The 18,228-nt window shown below is 40.6% G+C and overlaps 1 protein-coding gene across 1 annotated transcript; it reads left to right on the forward strand.

Annotated features, from left to right (window-relative positions):
* The first annotated feature begins 9,991 nt into the window (after positions 1-9,991).
* GPX5 (glutathione peroxidase 5) lies at positions 9,992-18,228 on the forward strand. The gene is given in 5 exon segments (XM_003829704.1): positions 9,992-10,078; positions 13,406-13,559; positions 15,839-15,956; positions 16,382-16,481; positions 18,022-18,228. Coding segments are annotated over 5 exon segments (666 nt in total).

The following is an 18,228-nucleotide window of genomic DNA, read 5'->3' on the forward strand; positions in this document are numbered from 1 at the left end:
CTTTTAGTTATCTCAGATTTCTGAACTCTTTTCAAAAGCCTATAATCTATGTCCTGATCACTGATACCTGATCCAGCTATGCAGCTCCTTAAGGCAGCAGGTCAGATGCTTGCCTCTTATGGAACAGACCTACACACATTCCCAAGTTCTTTACCCTTCTGCTTTTAGCTCAAAAAAATGGCTGAAACTTTGACTACGAGGCTATAAAGACCATTGAATTCAATACCTGTCAGTGCCACTGACTAGCTCCTTGAATCTGAAATCAAAGTTAATGTGTCTGTCCCCAGTTTTCTCATCTGTGAAATCAGAATAATAATATTATCTACCTTGTAGGGCTGCTGTAACAATTAAATGTGATAATAACTATAAAGCACTTACCACATGGCCTGACAATGGTAAACAACTAGAACTGTATTCACATAGTTTCATGTATGAGAAAACTGAAGCTCAGAGAGAGAGATAACATATAAAAAGTCACAAGGTGGGTAACAGTGAAATGAAGGCAACTTCTGCGTCCTACTCCAGAGCTCTTGCTCTGGTTCCATTTGGATCATAATTATTGTGATGAAATCTTTACTATCTGGGACAATTTACATTTGCTCACCTTGTAGTAATGAGCCCTTGAGAGGTAAGGAGACATTTCATTATGGACCTCATCAGTAGGTCAAATGGCCTAAAACCCCAACTTCATAGGTTTTGGTGTTCCCACATTCTTGATAGACTTTTGAGTACCTTGGGTCCTTGCCTCCAGCAATGAGAAGTGAAGGTACAGGAGCACACATGGAACAGGAGGAAACAAGGAACATTTCATGTCCCTGGTGCACCTGAAGGTATCATGGGGCTGCAATTGCCCTTCACCCATCCTTCTTTGGAGCCTTAGTTCCCTGTTATCTCCTTCCAGGAATTTTGCTTTCATCCCTTAGTTATCTCCTCACTTCCAGGATCTTCTCCAGTCCCTGTTTCCTTCACACTCTGACTCTATGACTTTTCTAAAGGTCAGGTTTGTTGATATCACTTATGTTAAAGTGCCCCAATTCCTCCTAAATTCTTACACTTTTAGTTTGAAATTCTCCCATGAAGCACTCAAGGTCCTTTCTGATTTGACATCGGCCAGATTTCCCTGATGTAACCTTCCCTCCAGAAATGTTCTGATTCTGGTAGATAGAACTGTCTTCATCACCAGAGTCCACCTATCTGGGGTTGACTCTAGATCAAATCTTGGCAAGTACTTTGGGATCATTCCTGAGAGATTTTATGATATACAAATTACATATTTTTATTCAAAATGATGGGTATAGCTTTATCAAACAAGACTTCTGAGGTAACTTTCTGAGACTTGAGTCACAAATCAGGATTCTGGTGAGCTTGACCAGGCCTTAATATATATTAGGAGCCAGTTCACATCCTCACCCTCCTCCTTAGAATTTGGCTTGATTTATTAATTTACATTTTAAAACCTATTCTGTCCACAGATAGAAACATTATTTCAGGTCTGATTTCATCAATCAAGAGCATACTCTTTAGATACTAATCAGTAGAGTCCAAGATGGCATTATTTTCTCTAGTATCTTTGAAACATTATTGGTTCACTTATTTTAGTTTTTAATTTTTATTGGTTCACTTTTAACTTAAGGTCAAATAAACATCAAAGTTTATATGAATTGCCCCTGCAATGCTGGTGCCTATTATTGTCTATCCACCCAAGCAATTGATCTTTTAAATCTGAATTCTGTCATCTATCAGACTAGCTATATTTATCATCTATCAATGATCTACACATTTGATCAGCATACCTTTTGTGTCTTCTACCAAATACATTAAAGTTTATAGGATAGAAAGAAGCCAAGTGAAGAAGTTTCTGCCCAGGACTAGAGTTTAACTTACTCCTTATTTCTTAATCAAGATGCTTGTGGTTGATTTTTGGTTAAGCTATGTTCCCATTCAGTGATCAGCACTCACATATGTTCATAACTCACTTGTTTAAAATTTGTCTTAAAAAGTAGTAGAAGCACCAAATGGAGCTTTTTCTTAGGTTCTGAAGTTCATTTCCCCTGCTTTGGAAAGTCAAAACATTTGCATGTCTACCAAGACATCTAGCATTCATGCTTGCAGGCAGGGATGGTCCTCAGTGTGTATACACAGGAATATGCACGGCAGTTGTTGGAGCCCAGGATTTGTTCTGATTGGTTGTGCCCATGGCATACTTCTAAATATATATATACACACACACATTTTGGGACAAGGTCTGGCTCTGTCACCCAGGCTGGAGTGCAGTGGTGTGATCTCAGCTCACTTGTAACCTCTGACTCCAAGGCTCAAGCCATCCTCCCACCTCAGCCCCCTGAGTAGCTGGGATTACAGTCGCATGCCACCAAACCCAGCTAATTTTTGTATTTTTGGTAGAGATGGGATTTTGTCATGTTTGCCAGGATGGTCTCGAAGTGGCGATCTTAAACGATCCACCCACCTAGGCATCCCAAAGTGCTGGGATTACAGGCATGAGCCATCCAACCCAGCCCTGCTAAATATTTTAATATCAGCTTTGATTGCAGAACCAATACAGGCAATGTAAGGTTTTAATTTTTTATCTTGAGATCTGCTTGTCTGTGCTGTGTCAACAAATTCACATAGAACAAGTAGGTGACTTTTATTAATATCTCAGGTTTAACTTTATATTTCCTCTTTGTTCTACATTTTTTTCTTCTTTTAAATTTAAAAAATGCATTTTTCTTACTGGAGAAGAAAGAAGCAAAGGATGTGTTAAAGAGAGTAGCTTTTTATCATTGTCAAGGCGTAACACTCTATCATTTTACTCAAATTCTGTATTACCTCTTCCTTATTCCTGTTCTGTTATAATTTAGCTTGAGCACACACACACACACACACACACACACACACAGACACAAGAAGTCAGTGCAGGGCCATCAGAGGGGAGGCACAAATATTTGGGAGATCATGGATCCTCCTGGTTGTTGCCACTGTTTGAAGACTATAAAATTTCTTGTTTCCCAGCAGCAAGCGCAGCAGAAGGCAGGTAATGAATTTTCTGCTAACTTGCCTAAAATGAAAGATTAATCATCCCTCAGAAGGGTCAAGGTTTGAGTAATGCCAGCCCTAGTTACCTTCTATTCCAGTGATAGCTTTGGAAGGCTTCTTAACTGCTTCCCTGATTCTGAATTCACTGAATCTCACTTTTTTCTTTTTTTTTTTTTCTCTTCTACACTTTTTACCCTTTGCCACCTCTCATTACTTTCTCCTTTTCTCTCTCCTCATTGTGTACGAGAAAAAGAGTTTGGATTCAGGATTTAAACAATCCTGGCTTTAAGTTGTTTCTCGCTACACAATTTTGGGCAAGTTATTTAATTTTTCAGTGTATCAAGTTCTTTTTTTTTGTGAAAGAACATGACAGTGTGACTTTTAAAGATTAAGTAAGAATTTATATCTGGAAATGCCTGGCATACACAGTAACAACTCAATAAATGCTGATATAAGTTCCCATTATTTCTTTTTCTTCTTTCTTTTTTCATTTTCCTTCCTGCTCCATTTATCTCTTATATATATTCTTATCTGCTCTATTCCTTTTCTATCCATCAGTTAAAGAAGGTCCCAACCTTGAAGCTCCCAGCTTGTTACGTTTTAATTCAACTTTTTTATTAAGGAAAATTTCAAACATATATAAAAAGTAGAGAGGAGTATAATTAAGCTCACATACCTGTTACTCACTGCATCTATAATCAATACAACTCACCGCTAATTTCATTTTACCTACATCTGAAAAAGCTTGTTACCACAGCCCCCACCCTTGCACACATACCCATACTCACTGAATTATTCGGAACTAAATTCCAAACAACATATCACTTCACCTGTAAATATTGTCTGCCCCTTCTGATCATAGCCAGGAAGACAGCCAATATTTGTCCCTGGGATATTTCTGGGATGTCTACAGGGTGTTTCTATATCAAAACCTGGTGTTTTATTACTGGCTTTGATGCCTTTCACAAGTTGCCACAGGCTGAGGGATTGCAGAGCGAGAAAGGAGAAGCCAAATTGTCTCAGCCTTTAATTTGTTCTAAATCAGATTCTGATTGCAACTGTTATGGGGACACAGTTGTAGATTTATCTGCCTAGGCCTTGTGACTTGGATGAGACAATCTCTAAACTTTACTGAGCATCTGCTTCTTATGTATATTGTTGTGGCCTGAAAAACATGACCTATAAGGCGTATGTTTGAATTCAAAATGTATTGATTGTTACTCGTGTTTCCCAGTCTTCTAGGAGTAAGAATTGGTCAGATAAGTGCCAATGATGAGAATCTCTGAAAAGCTGAGAAAATAAACTGTCTGCCTTAAAAGGGAATTTGGTGATTTTTCTGATCCAACTCCCGCTTTGTGCAAATAGGTAAATTCAGGCCTGTAGAGGAGCGGCATTCTCCATGTTCCACAGTTCTATTGAGTTGTTGGTGATGGTCTGCAGTGTGTGCTGGTGATGTGAGGCATATTTATTCTTTCCTGGGGAGCAGTAAGGATCTGAGTCATAGACGGCAGAATTTCCAGGTGTGAGGGCATCTGGTTTGGAATGGTGTGGGTCACTCAAATTCCTGTGTGTGGGCAAGGACACAGTGCTCTCTCCCCAGCGTCCTTCCGAATCCATTAAAGCAGGAGTAATAGGAACACCATCTAGGGGAGTGCACATTATTTCTCTCACCACCTCCCCACCCCAGCCTCCAAGAAGCAGAGTTCTTCCTGGAGCAGGTTGGAGGAGGAAAGCTTGGCATAAACAAGAGACCCTTCAGGAAGTCTGCGTGTCAGGGCCAGCTGCCTCAGTGAAGGCTCAGGTTTAGGGCCAGAGCCAGCTTCAACCATAGGTGAGTCCCAAACTTCATCATGTTTGGGGAAGATCAGAAAGTTAAGAACACGTGAGAATGAAAATTAAATGCCAAAGGACATTCAGTGATCTCTCTAGAATTTGCTTCCATTTCCAAACACATACATTATGAATAATTGAGCCTTGAGGGTGAAGCAACTAGCGGATTTGAAATTGAAACTCAAGTTTATGGTCTACGTTTACACTATTGTGAATCTTTGGCCAAGTCGCCTTTCCTTTCTGAACTTACTTTTCCATTGCGAATTTGAGCTGAAGATGCCCATGCTACCTCTGTAACTGGCTGATTGTGAGGGCTAAACGAAATTATTGATGTGAAAGAGGCTTGTAAACTATAAATGCTGTATAAACTTAAGTAATAGTAACTTAAAATGGCAGACTTGGAGTAGATCCTATGCTTCATGCTTACAAAACTAGAGTAAGAAAAATCCTGGAGGCCTGAATGGAGATGCCAGATGCCAAGGGAGATTTTCTAATTCACGGAAAATAGTCAAGTAAAACCAAAGGGTGGACAGAGTTCTCTAAGTTAGACTTGGGTGGTCTCAGAGGCTATGGTTTGAATCTGAATAAAGAGGTGTACTGTCCCTGAGAAAGAATCAAACCTATTTCCTTTCTAATCAAAGGAACTAAAAACAAAAAACTTGATGTTGACTTTCAGGTAGGATTAAGTCATTACCAGAAACTAGGACAGGGAGTCTGAAAGCCCTCATTTCAATTTGTAAACTGCCACACACTAACTACGTGACCTTGGGCAGAAAACTTATTCTCATAAGAATATGACCTCAAGGAAAAATTAGAGTCTGGTTGAGAAAACTAGGCAGCAATTGAGACATTGATTTTTCCCACCCAGGTGTCCCACCACGTTTAAGATCATGAACTGCTTGTAATTATAGGATTTTTAAAGTCAGGAAGTGACAGACCTTATAGCTTAATTTAGGCCTGGATTGGCTTTTCAGCCTTAATCTATGGCTCAGGCTACAAACATTTTCACCTAAATTCTTGATAGGTAGGCCGGGCGTGGTGGCTCACACCTATAATCCCAGCACTCTGGGAGGCCGAGGCAAGTGGATCACCTGAAGTCAGGAGTTTGAGACCAGCCTGGCCAACATGGTGAAACCCTGTCCCTAATAAAAATACAAAAAATTAGCCAGGCATGGTGGTGGACGCCTGTAATTCCAGCTACTCAGGAGGCTGAGGCAGGAGAATCTCTTGAACCCGGGAGGCAGAGGTTGCAGTGAGCCGAGATCATGCCATTGCACTTCAGCTTGGGTAACAAAAGCGAAACTGTGTCTCAAAAAAAAAAAAAAAAAATCTTGATAGGTAAAATTTGATAAAATTGTATTTCCTGTCTTTCAGTGGGAATTCCTTCTCCTGTCAAATTACATATATGTATGTATAATTTGCATAATGTATATAATTTGGACCAGGGGAGGTGGGATCTCAATGTTCTCAGCACCATTGACCTCCAAGGTCAAAAATCTAAATCCAAGGAGGTGTGTTTTGAAGAATGGAAAGACTGTAGCTGTCTGAGAGATTCACATAGGGAGCTACTGGGAGTGAAAACTAGGAGGTTAAGAGCACATCAGGAGAGCTTCGAATACCTTGCTGGAGATTCTGGATTTGATGCTATAATAAACTGGTTAGCATCGCTGGCTCTTTTTAGGGGGAAAGATATCAGATAGGTGTTTAGAGTTTCCAGTGGCAATAGGGTAAAGGAAAAACTATAGAAAGGAAGAGTCTGGAAGAGAGAAGACAAGTAGGAGATGATTTCAGCATTCCAGAAAAGAGGCAACAGGGATTTGATATGTGGCTCTGGCTGGGAGGCAGCTACTATGTGAGACAGTCAGGGGATGACGACAAGAAGTCCCTCCATGTGGCCTCCTGCTGAGCATGAGCTCCCTGAACAGAGATCTTGCCTCCAGGGAAACTGAAACAATGGAACAAGGGGCTTGAGAAGGCCATTTGATCTGACCATTGAGGCATAGTTTATGATGAAAGTTTCTCTTCTGCTCTAGAAGTTAGTTATTGTGTGACAAGCAAAGATAAAGTGGTGAGGAAAGTAAGGAATTTATAATAGCAAGGGAGGAGCAGCCATCTCTAAACACAAGCTCTGGGTAAGTCAGATTTTCTATTTGAGCACCTGTTTGTTCATCTGTTGAATTAACTCTGGGTGTTTTTCTTGGGCTGGGTCCAGTGGTAAGTTTAAACTAATCTCTTTTTTTCCCCTAAAATTAGCCCTATGAAGTTCATATTATTCTAGCAGTTTTACAGATGAGGGCCAGAGGCACAGAGAGCAGCTTGCCCAAAGTCACATAACTTGGGAAGGAATGAGGTTTGATATTTTGATCTCCACAGTTCTTTGAACTGTGATAGAGGGGAGACGGGCAGGCGAGTCAGCATCTGGGGCCAGGAGGTGCCACAAAGCAGGAAACCTGAAGGGCTTGGGGTGTTTTGTGGCAGGGTGAGGCATTGCATGGGCTCCTCCCCTTAGATTAGAGGGCTCTTAGATTAAAGGGCTCTAAGAAGAGATCAGAAATCCAAGATAACAAAAAGCTTCTGTTTTCCAAGAGAGCTCTTGAATGCCCAGACTCCCCGAGACTGGTGGAAAATTAAACCCAGTGAGACTTCAAGAATTAAACCTCACTTAGACTTCAGTTACAAGGAGGTGGAGGCAGGATTTTGTGTGAACCTGGAAGAGGCAGGGCTGGTGGAGGGGGCTGGTTGGAAACGAACTTAGAACTGGAGAGGAAGAATTTATCATTTCCTAAACATGAAAGTTCAGCAAAGCTGGGCTGGCAGTGCCAATCTTATGGGAGGTGGGGAGATGTGTGGGAAGAGCAGTGAGGGAAACAACCCTGAGCCTTTTCACTAATCCACAGATTTTTCAGCATTTCTTTATCTCATTAGAGCCCATTAAGTTCCTGAATTCACTCCTTTCTTGTAGTTTCAAAGCATTAGAAACAGCCAATGCACCAACACTTTCCAGTCTGTAATATCTGTTCCTTTGCCACTCCTTCTCTCTAAAAGGTAGGAAAATGCCAGTGGACTGGGGACAAAAAAATTTTTTTAATTAATGTGAGAGAATCCCTGCACAGCCTAATGATGACAAATGCCATAAATTTAAGAGTATAATTCAACCCTTTGAAACTCAGGTCCAAATAGGGGGAAAAAATGAGTAACTAATTTTTTTTAATTTTAAAGAGCTAATAATCTAATGAGGAATATATAAATTGTTCAAGAATACAAATAATATGCATATTAAACATATTAAATACACTTATGATAGTGAGGGGAAGGAAAGTGGAGTTTGGGAAGCAAAGGATATAAATAATAAATAAAACAAGAGAGGGGACTTGCAAGGACAAATGATTGTGAACTTAGGAGCATGATTAATTAAATATTAGTGCTAGGGGTCCAAAAATTAAAACTGTATGGTAGACAAAATGGAAGAATGTCTTGGTCCATCTCCTGTGAAGTCAGCAGTGATTAACTATGTTATTTATGTGAGAAACCCAGAAATTCCCGGGGCTCCAGGCCTGCATTCATCAATTCATATAGTCTAAAATTTTAGCCAAGACTACTGAGAGGTCATTGGAAACTGTTGCTGAATGAATGGGGCTTGTATACCAGTTGAAAGGCAAAGCAACTTTATTTTTAGAGGGACTTGTGTCTCATTTCCATGATTCTTCTTGGGCTCTGGGCTTCCAGGCTATTAAGAGTAGTACTTGCCACTATCTATTCACAATAGCAAAGACATGGAATCAACCTAAATGCCCACCAATAATAGACTAGATAAAATATGGTACATATGCACCATGGAATACTATGCAGTCATAAAAAAAAAAAAAAACAAGATCATGTCCTTTGCAGGGACATGGATGGAGCTAGAGGGCATTATCCTTAGCAAACTAATGAAGGAACAGAAAACCAAATACCACATGTTCTCACTTATAAGTGGAAGATAAATGATGAGAGCACCTGGACACATAGAGGGGAACAACACACACTGGGGCCTATTAGAGGATGGAGGGTGGAAGGAGGGAGGGGATCAGGAAAATTAACTACTGGGCACTAGGCTTAATACCTGGGTGATGAAATAATTTGTAGAACAAACCCCTATGACACAAATTTACCTATATAACAAACCTGCACATGTACCCCTGAACTTAAAATAAAAGTTAAAAAAAATAGAAAAAAAAGAGGAATGCTTGCAATTTTTGTAAATATATAATTATTTTTTTAAAGTTATTTACTTTTTTAAAGCACTGCATTCAGAATGTCAGATTATTGTCCAGAAAGTTGGCAACAATTAGTATTCGCCATTCCCCCACCCATCGTGTAAGAGCCTCCTATACCAGACGGAGCCCAGGCTGGGAATCACCATTCCTTTTAACTTTTGCCAATCTGATAAGTGTGGAATGTGTCTTTTCGTATTTATACTTCTTTGATTATTGGTGAGAGAGAACACTGTATCCTACCACAGATGCCATTTGATTTTCTGCCTCATGCCCTTTTTTTTCTGTTGGTCTGGTAGTTTTTTCTTACTGATATATAAGCACTTGAAATCATTTCTAAGGATTTGTATTAATTTGCTGTCCTTCGCATACATTGTGACTATTTCCTCTCCTCGAGCCAGTTTCCTCCTAACTCTTTTTGAGAGATCCTAGATGGCCGGCCCATTCTTTGATTTATCTTTAAGCTCAAATAATATTAGAAATAACATTTGAAATGTCTAGACCAACCCTTTTGCAGTGACTTTACTGGGAGGTTGCATAAGCATCTAGACACTTCCATACATTGAGGAAAAACAGACAGCCATGTTTAAGGACCTCAGAGGGCTTGCTGTCACCCATTTATAATTTTCCCAGAACTTATGAGTCCCAGGTCCTCATTGCAGTGGTGAGCGCTGAGTGCTCACGGGGGTGTGTGTGGGACAGGATGTGGTTTGAGTTCTGTGATCCTCACCCCGACCTCATGCGTCGGGAATCCTTGCAGCCCTGTGATTGGCCTGTGGGGGCTTGGGCTAAGTCCCTGCCAAGATACCAAAAGACTGCAGAGGTGGGCAAAGACCTCAGGCCCCTAGACTAGCAATCTACAAACACTAGTCATGACTACACAGTTAAGGGTCGTCCATCTGCTTCCCCTTCTCCTAGCCTGCTTTGTGCAAACAAGTCCCAAGCAGGAGAAGATGAAGGTGAGTGAGCTTCAGAGAGGGCATGGTAGTTACTCTTCTGTCCTACTTCTAGACCCTGCCCTCCACTCCTTCTTGTAAGACTCCAACTCCTGCTTTCTTCTTCTTTGCCAGTTCCCCTAAACCTTGCTTTTTTTTCTCCTTGAATCTTCTTCATTCCTATGGATGGGTATTCCTTGCGTTGAAGATGACTAGGGAAGAAAGGGTCTCCATATGACTAGGGAAGAAAGGGTCTCCATATGACTAGGGAAGAAAGGGTCTCCATACCTTCTTCAGGTGGAGGTCCCCTGGAGACCTCTCTGGCCACATCAGTCTCTGCTTCAGAGCTGGGTCTGAGGCTGGGACAGCGATGGGCTTTAGAGTAGGTGGGGACTGGGGTTTGGAGGAGAAGCTGAGTGGACTTGTCTCAGACACAGCTCAGCAACAACCCCTTGAAGAGGAGGAAAAAACGAATGTGGAAGTTTTAAGGATGGATAAAGTCAGAGAGTTATCAGAGAAACATAAAACATGAAAAAAAAATCAGAGCCCTAAAACAACTGGATTTGGAGTCAGGCATCTTGGATTCTGGCCTCAGTTCAACGCCCAATTCATGGCTTGTTACCTTATTGATAAGACACATGTGTCTGGCAGCAGAAGGGGCAGTTTAGGAAAGGATAATAATGAATGCGATAACTTGGAGGCAGAAAATAATCATGAAGTTAGGTAAAGGCAAACTTTCATTTACATAATGGGTTACCACTTTTGACTTTGGACAAATTAACCTCTGTTATCTCATTGTAAATTTATGGGTAACAGTAACTACCTTATGGGTGGGTGAATAACAATTATTATGCATATAATACATTCTACAAAATGCAGTTCTAATAACATCTCCCCATCCCTCACCTCTAAAATTAACTAGATAACATCCTGGGTGAACTTCTATTTTGAGAATTGATATGGTTTTTATGTTACCTGTGGTGCTTAATTGAGTGTGGAGACTCTGGGCTGCAGAATTTGCTTAATAAAAGCTGCGTCTAGAGATAATTGAGACACGTTATATGGACTTCAATAAATTTGAAACAGCAGTCAATATCAGAAGTAAACTGGACTAAAGGAAGTCTTCAAATTGAGAGTCTCTCTAAGCTTTTGCATACTGGTACCCAACATGACTGTGAGTGATTGTCATTGCAGTAGCAAAAGAAAAAAAAAAAAGGCAAATTCTTGCAAATGTTTAACTTGAAACTAGGTAACATGGAAATAGAAACAGATACTTTTACACAATATTCTCTTTATAGATCCCTCAATTTTGCTGGTGCATGTATATGTGTATAAATTTAGGGAAAGGTGTAAAAACCTGCATAGAAAAATATCTTTTTCCTCAAGAGTAAGAAGTGAGTAGCTACAACCTAGTATGCTGGTGATAAAATCAGTGGGATAACAGGACTAGAAAAAAGTTGTGTTTTGTTTTGCTTTGTTTTGCATTACTCCTTCTCTGAATGGGGGGCAGATGATGTTCAACCAAAATCCTTACTAGACTACTGCATTTCCAGGAAGTCTAGTTTAATCCTAGTTTGTCTGGACATTCCTTATCAAATAATGCCCTTCTCTCTTTTCTCCAGCCAGTTCCTTTCCACCTTTTTCTCACCGGATGGTTTGGACATAGAGCTTCCTTTTCATATTCCTGTCATATATATTCTGTATTCCATGAGCAATTTGTGGCAGCTTCCCCAGTATAAGAAAAGGGATCAGCATGTGCTGGTGAGCACTGTGGCATCGGTACACTTGGGGTACTGCATGAACACTGTAAGGGTAGAGACAGAGGAGGAGTAAGATGAGACCTGCCTTGTAGAGGAATTTAATAAAAGAACATGCAATGAGAATTTCAGGCAGGACTAATTTGTATTAAGTGGAACTTAACAAATGTTGCATGGAAGTCTGCTCAAATATTAATATGTTCATGAGATTTGAGAAGGAATGGGATAGGTGGAATGGAGGATGAAAGTGGATATTAGACACCTAGAGCACAATGGGCTGATGAGCTGGGTGATGCTGCCCAACAAATTTCAGGGACTCACTTGCAGATGGACTTTAGGGTTCTCCATCTCCTTTCTTGAGAGCTACCAAAAGCTGGGATTTCAGAGTATTGGCTTACATGACCACCATGTTAGTAAGAGAGTGACAGGAGAAATTTATTCAAGGTGGGGATAATATTCGATTCTAGAATGTTAAACATGGAAGCCCACTTGGAGTTCTAGTAAGAATCTAGATAAATATCTTCATTTTACTCATGGGGAAACTGAAGGCCAGGGATGGGAATTGCCCAGGTTCACAAAGGAATTTAACAATGGAGCTGGCTTCTGATTCCCAGGGCAGTGTTCTTTCTACTCTACCTGCTGATGAGTGGAGTAAGAGGTCAGAAGACCTGGGGAAAGATAAGCAACTAAGATATCCTAAAAATAGTTCAGCAATTTAAAACCCTCCCTTCTCAGAGAGTCCAGACAGGAGGCCTTCAATCCAGAGCCAAGGAGTAGCCTGTTTTTTACAGAAGCATGTAAGGCAAGTGTGCTTTTCTCTTCGGCCCCACTTACTTCCAGCTCCTACCATCCCAGCTTATGAATCAATATCCTTTTCCATTATCCGTGTATTTCCTGGTATCTCACATCTTTCAAAATAATAGGAAACTTGATTCTTATGTGTGTGTGTGGAGGGGGGAGTGTAAATAGTAAGTGTGTATATATATGTATATATATGTATGTATATATATATATATATATATATGGTACAAGAGATGTTTTGATACAGACATGCAATGTGTTATAATCACATTATGGAAAATGAGGTATCCATCCCCTCAAGGATTTCTCCTTTGTGCTGCAAACAATCCAATTATATGCTTTTAGTTATTTTAAAATGTACAATTAAGTTATTATTGACTATAGTCACCCTGTTGTGCTATCAAATACTAGGTCTTATTTATTCTTTCTAACTATCTTTTTTTTTTCTCATTAATCATCCCAACCTCCCTTCCACCCTCCTAGTATCTTTCCCAGCCTCTGGTAACCATCCTTCTACTCTCTATCTCCATGAGTTCAATTGTTTTGATTTTTAGATCCCACAAATAAGTGAGAACATGCAATGCTTGTCTTTCTCTGCCTGGCTTATGAGACTTGATTTTTTATTTCCAAGTTACAAGAACCAAGTTTCAGTCTTGTCATTGACACTTTAGACAAGTCTTATTTGTTTTCTAGATCTTGGTTAGAACATAACTATTCTTTGACTTCTTTGAAAGATTACACAGATGCCAGGAATTATTGTTACCAGTATTATCACTTAAAAAAAATCTTCCAGATGGATTGCCACAAAGACGAGAAAGGCACCATCTATGACTATGAGGCCATCGCACTTAATAAGAATGAATATGTTTCCTTCAAGCAGTATGTGGGCAAGCACATCCTCTTCGTCAACGTGGCCACCTACTGTGGTCTGACAGCGCAATATCCTGGTAAGAGAATTCATAGTTACTTCTCTTTGGGACTAAATTTTCCAGCTGATCATATTCTAAATTATACTTGGAATTATATTTTAATTATAATTATGTACCAAAATAAATACTCATAATCAAGTGACTTCATCCCCCATATCAGAAGTCAGCAAGCTTGGGCGGACAGGCCAAATTTGGTCAGCCTGGCTTTGTTAACAAAGTTTTATTGGAATGCAGCCGTCCCCGTTCATTTACACATCACCTATGGCTGCTTTCATGCTGTAAAATAGAGGTTAGTAGTTGTAGGAGTAGTGATGAAGGAAACCATGTGGCCCACAAAGTCTGAAATATTTCCTATCTGGCCCTTTACAGAAAAAATGTGCTAACCCCTTCCCCATGCCCTGCCTCTGCTTTTTCCTGAGATTTCCAGGGGAATCAATATATACTTGAGAACTAGGAGCCTCTCAGAAGATTCCAGAAGTCTTCTTGATAAATACAGGACAGAAGACCCATGTTTTTGAGACTTTTGCAAGGTTTTACAGGTAACTTACAATGACAAGAAAAAGGAGTTTTATACCTGGAACTGCATTTGATTAGAGTGAGGGCTGGCGGATGAGGCTGTAATAGAAGCAAATACTCCCTCTCCAATCTCAACCCCTTTTTAGGATGTAGTTTTTCCTCCCTTTTTGTACATTATTCAGGGAAGAATTTTCTCATATTTTAGGGCATGTGGTTTAAAAATCAGTGAATAACAATCAGGATGGATTATACCAGAGACAAATGTACTTCTTATATTTGAAGTAATAAGACCTTCATTTTTTGTTTTTAATTATGTTTTGAATAAGCATTATATTCACAAGTCTCAAAGTTCAAAAGAAAAAAACTTTAGAACCAAAGGTTTCCACCTTCTTCCCCTCCCTTCAGTAGACCAATATTATCTTGTTTATAGAATACATAGATATTCTTTTTTCTGCTCCCCCCTCCCCAGCTGATAACACACAATAAATACTATTTGCTGCCTTGATTTTTTAATTAATAAAATACATTTGAGTTCAGATCATTTCCTCATTCTTTCTTAAGACTGAATAATATTTATTGGACCACAATTTATTTTCCCAGTTTATAGGGACTTTAAGAATCGATTTATTCAGTTTCCACCCTGCGAATAACAGATAACAGAAGGACATAGGGAGGGGTACTGAGGAACCCTGTGAAAACAGGAAGGCAATCTCTGTTTTTTAAAAGGGCCTAGAGGAGGTACCAGTTGGCTGAGCTGAATCTGAGTGGGACTGGTTAGTGTTTGTCAAGGGACTAAAGGCATCTGGCTCAGAAAGGGTTAACAAAGAAGATGATTATAAAAGTCTGAGCAGACAAGTTGGAAAACTTCCTGGTAGTGGACGAAGGCAGCTGAAGCTTGTTTTTCAGCATATCACTGAGGATTTTTAGGAAGAATGCATCTTCAGCATCTTAAGGACTGTTGAAAAATGTTAGGATTGTTGATTTCAAATTTCTCTGTTTGTCTTTGCCTTTGTCAGTTTTACTTCCACTCCACTCAGGGTGAGCCAGGCTGCACAGAGGAGAGAAGCTCAGTCCTCATTGTCTGTGTCTGTTCCTTTAAAAAAGAAAGATTCAGGCCGGGCGCGGTGGCTCACGCCTGTAATCCCAGCACTTTGGGAGGCCGAGGCGGGCGGATCACGAGGTCAGGAGATCGAGACCATCCTGGCTAACACGGCGAAACCCCGTCTCTACTAAAGATACAGAAATATTAGCTGGGCATGGTAGCAAGTGCCTGTAGTCCCAGCTACTCGGGAGTCTAAGGCAGGAGAATCACTTGGATCTGGGAGACGGAGGTTGCAGTGAGCCGAGATCGCGCCACTGCACTCCAGCCTGGGCGACAGAGTGAGAATGTGTCTCAAAAAAAAAAAAAAAAAAAAAAGAAAAGAAAAGAAAAGTCACCTGTTGAACTCTTGAATAATAAAGATGACTAAGCCCCATTTCAGAGGAACAGAAAACTCTCTGAAATGGGACCTGGGCATCCCTATTTTTAGGAAAGGGCCTTCAGCTGATTCTGATGTGCTGCAGGTATGGAAAACACTGCACCATGACAAAGGGCTTTTGAGTGCACGTCTGAAGATCCGGCCTCTAACTTCAGCTATGCTACTAACAGCCCTTCTGATGCAGAGCTGTTTCCCTCCCTGGGCCTCTGTTTCCTCCTCTGTAAAATGGGTAACCCCAGGGAATCATCCTTGCACAAGGCAGAACCTCTACCCAGACCAAAATTGTTCCTCCTCTAACTGCAGAACTAAATGCACCTTAGGAGGAGCTGAAGCCCTATGGTCTAGTTGTGTTGGGCTTTCCCTGCAACCAATTTGGAAAGCAAGAACCAGGAGATAACAAAGAGATTCTTCCTGCGCTCAAGTAAGTGTCTTCTTGAAATCCAATAGGAGGCGCCTGTGTACCTTTCCTCAGTCTCCAGAGGCCCTTCCAGCTCAGGAACTTTCTGGGGAGGTATGGATTAATAGGCTCAGGAGCATTACAAGCAGAGTTTAACTTTGGCCTACCGTGATGAGCGTCTGGCAGTTTCCAGACTCTCTCTCCATCCCTGGCTGAGACTTGGATGGCCTATGGAGGACAGAAGGGATGGAGGAAAAGAGACAAGTCATGGGATAGAGAGAAATAAAGTGAGTCAGAGAGCCCAAAGTCAAAACATGGCCATATTCCTCCCCACCCACAACGATACTTCCCTCTTTCTCTCCTTTCTCATGACTTCAAATCCTAGTGTCCCATTATAATCTTTACTTGCATATCCTGGAGCTTCCTGGGAACATTATGGCTTGTTGCAGGTATGTCCGTCCAGGGGGAGGATTTGTACCTAGTTTCCAGCTTTTTGAGAAAGGGGATGTGAATGGTGAAAAAGAACAGAAAGTCTTCAGTTTCTTGAAGGTGAGTAAATTCCTGGCATAAGCCTCCTCCTCTTTTCTAATATTCCTAACATAGAGTTGATGTGGCAGAAATGGATCCAAGGGCTCATGCCCAGAGGTGGGATTGGTCTTTGTGGAGAAAAATCTCCAGATCAGCATTCCACATTGCACATGCTGATCTGGAGATTAATCTGTGAGTATCTATGGGGCTCTAACTTTGTGTGGTGAAGAGAGTTGTGTGGAATGGCAACTTTTACTAGGACCACCCTCTTTTGCTCATTGACATTCATTCATTAATTCATTCCAGGTACACTTGATGAATGCCCGCTATTTATAAAGCAAACTAAATAATAAGGATATAAAGATGAATAAGGCATAGTCTGTACCCTTGATGAGTTTATAATGGAGAGAGAGTTAGAAACCATTAGCTATATAGCTGGGGTGGTGGTTCATGCCTATAATCCCAGCACTTTGGAAGACTGAGGCAGGACAGGAGAATTGCTTGAGGCCAGGAGTTCAAGACTAGCTTGAGCAACATCGTGAGACCCTGCCTCTACAAAACAAATCAAAAAATTAGCTGGGTGTGGTGGCACGTACCTGTAGTCTCAACTACTCGGGAGGCTGAGGCCAGAGGATTGCTTGAGCTCCGGAGCTGGAGGCTGAAGTGAGCTATGATTGTGCCACTGCATTCCACACTAGGCAACCAAGCAAGACACTGTCTCAAAAAAACAAAAACAAAAAAAGTAACAAACCAACAGGTATGATACAGTGTAGTAGGTACCTTTTATGAAACACTGATTTTTAGACATAGAGAATGCCAGAGCTGAAACAACCCTAAAGATTACCAAAGTGAATTGTTCCTAAATGCTGGACTGTGAACCAAGACCAGTCCATGTTAAGACTTTATATATCCTCAATAAATTGAAGACAATAGAACAGTGTATCATGCCTCTGCACCCCACCCTGGGCGACACAGCGAGACTCTGTCTCAAAAACAAAAACAAAAAAGAACAGTGTGGGAAGTTTTTTATAAACTCAACTCGTCTAACTTATAGGACTTCCCTTTATTCACAAATTATGACCCACACGCAGTTTATTCTTCCAATGGTCTTTTTAAATTAAGTGACAAAATGATGGTGTTTTAAAAATTTTTGTTATTTGACAAAATATTAGTAATTCAGTGTTGGTCCCAAAAGACAATTATTGAAATATTAGTGGCCCATGGAACCCTAAGACCTGGAAAACCACATTCCAATCCAAGCTATTTACTTTGAAGAAAAGGAAACCAAAAGCATAAAAGGTAACATGTCTTATCCATGGCAGCAAAATTTTGTGATGGGGCTATGGGGAGAAACTGAAAGAGAGCAGATTTTGCTATAATATCTATAATATTCTTGGTAGTTGGCATAGTGGTGATTCAAGAATCTATGGAGTTTTTTAGGAATATCAGGAAGTTAAAATATCTAGGTATAGGAGGGGGTGGATTACCTGTGGGTAAAAATAGCCTGGATCATCCAGGAGCAGAAATAACATTGTTTCTCTTTTCCATCTCTCTGCTTTAGCACTCCTGTCCTCATCCCTCTGAGATTTTGGGCACATTCAAATCTATATCCTGGGACCCTGTAAAGGTCCATGACATCCGTTGGAACTTCGAAAAGTTCCTGGTGGGGCCTGATGGAATCCCTGTCATGCGCTGGTCCCACCGGGCTACGGTCAGCTCAGTCAAGACAGACATCCTGGCGTACTTGAAGCAATTCAAAACCAAATAG

Source organism: Pan paniscus, chromosome 5 (assembly GCF_029289425.2).
Source record: "Pan paniscus chromosome 5, NHGRI_mPanPan1-v2.0_pri, whole genome shotgun sequence".
In the NCBI taxonomy this organism is placed as follows: domain Eukaryota; kingdom Metazoa; phylum Chordata; class Mammalia; order Primates; family Hominidae; genus Pan; species Pan paniscus.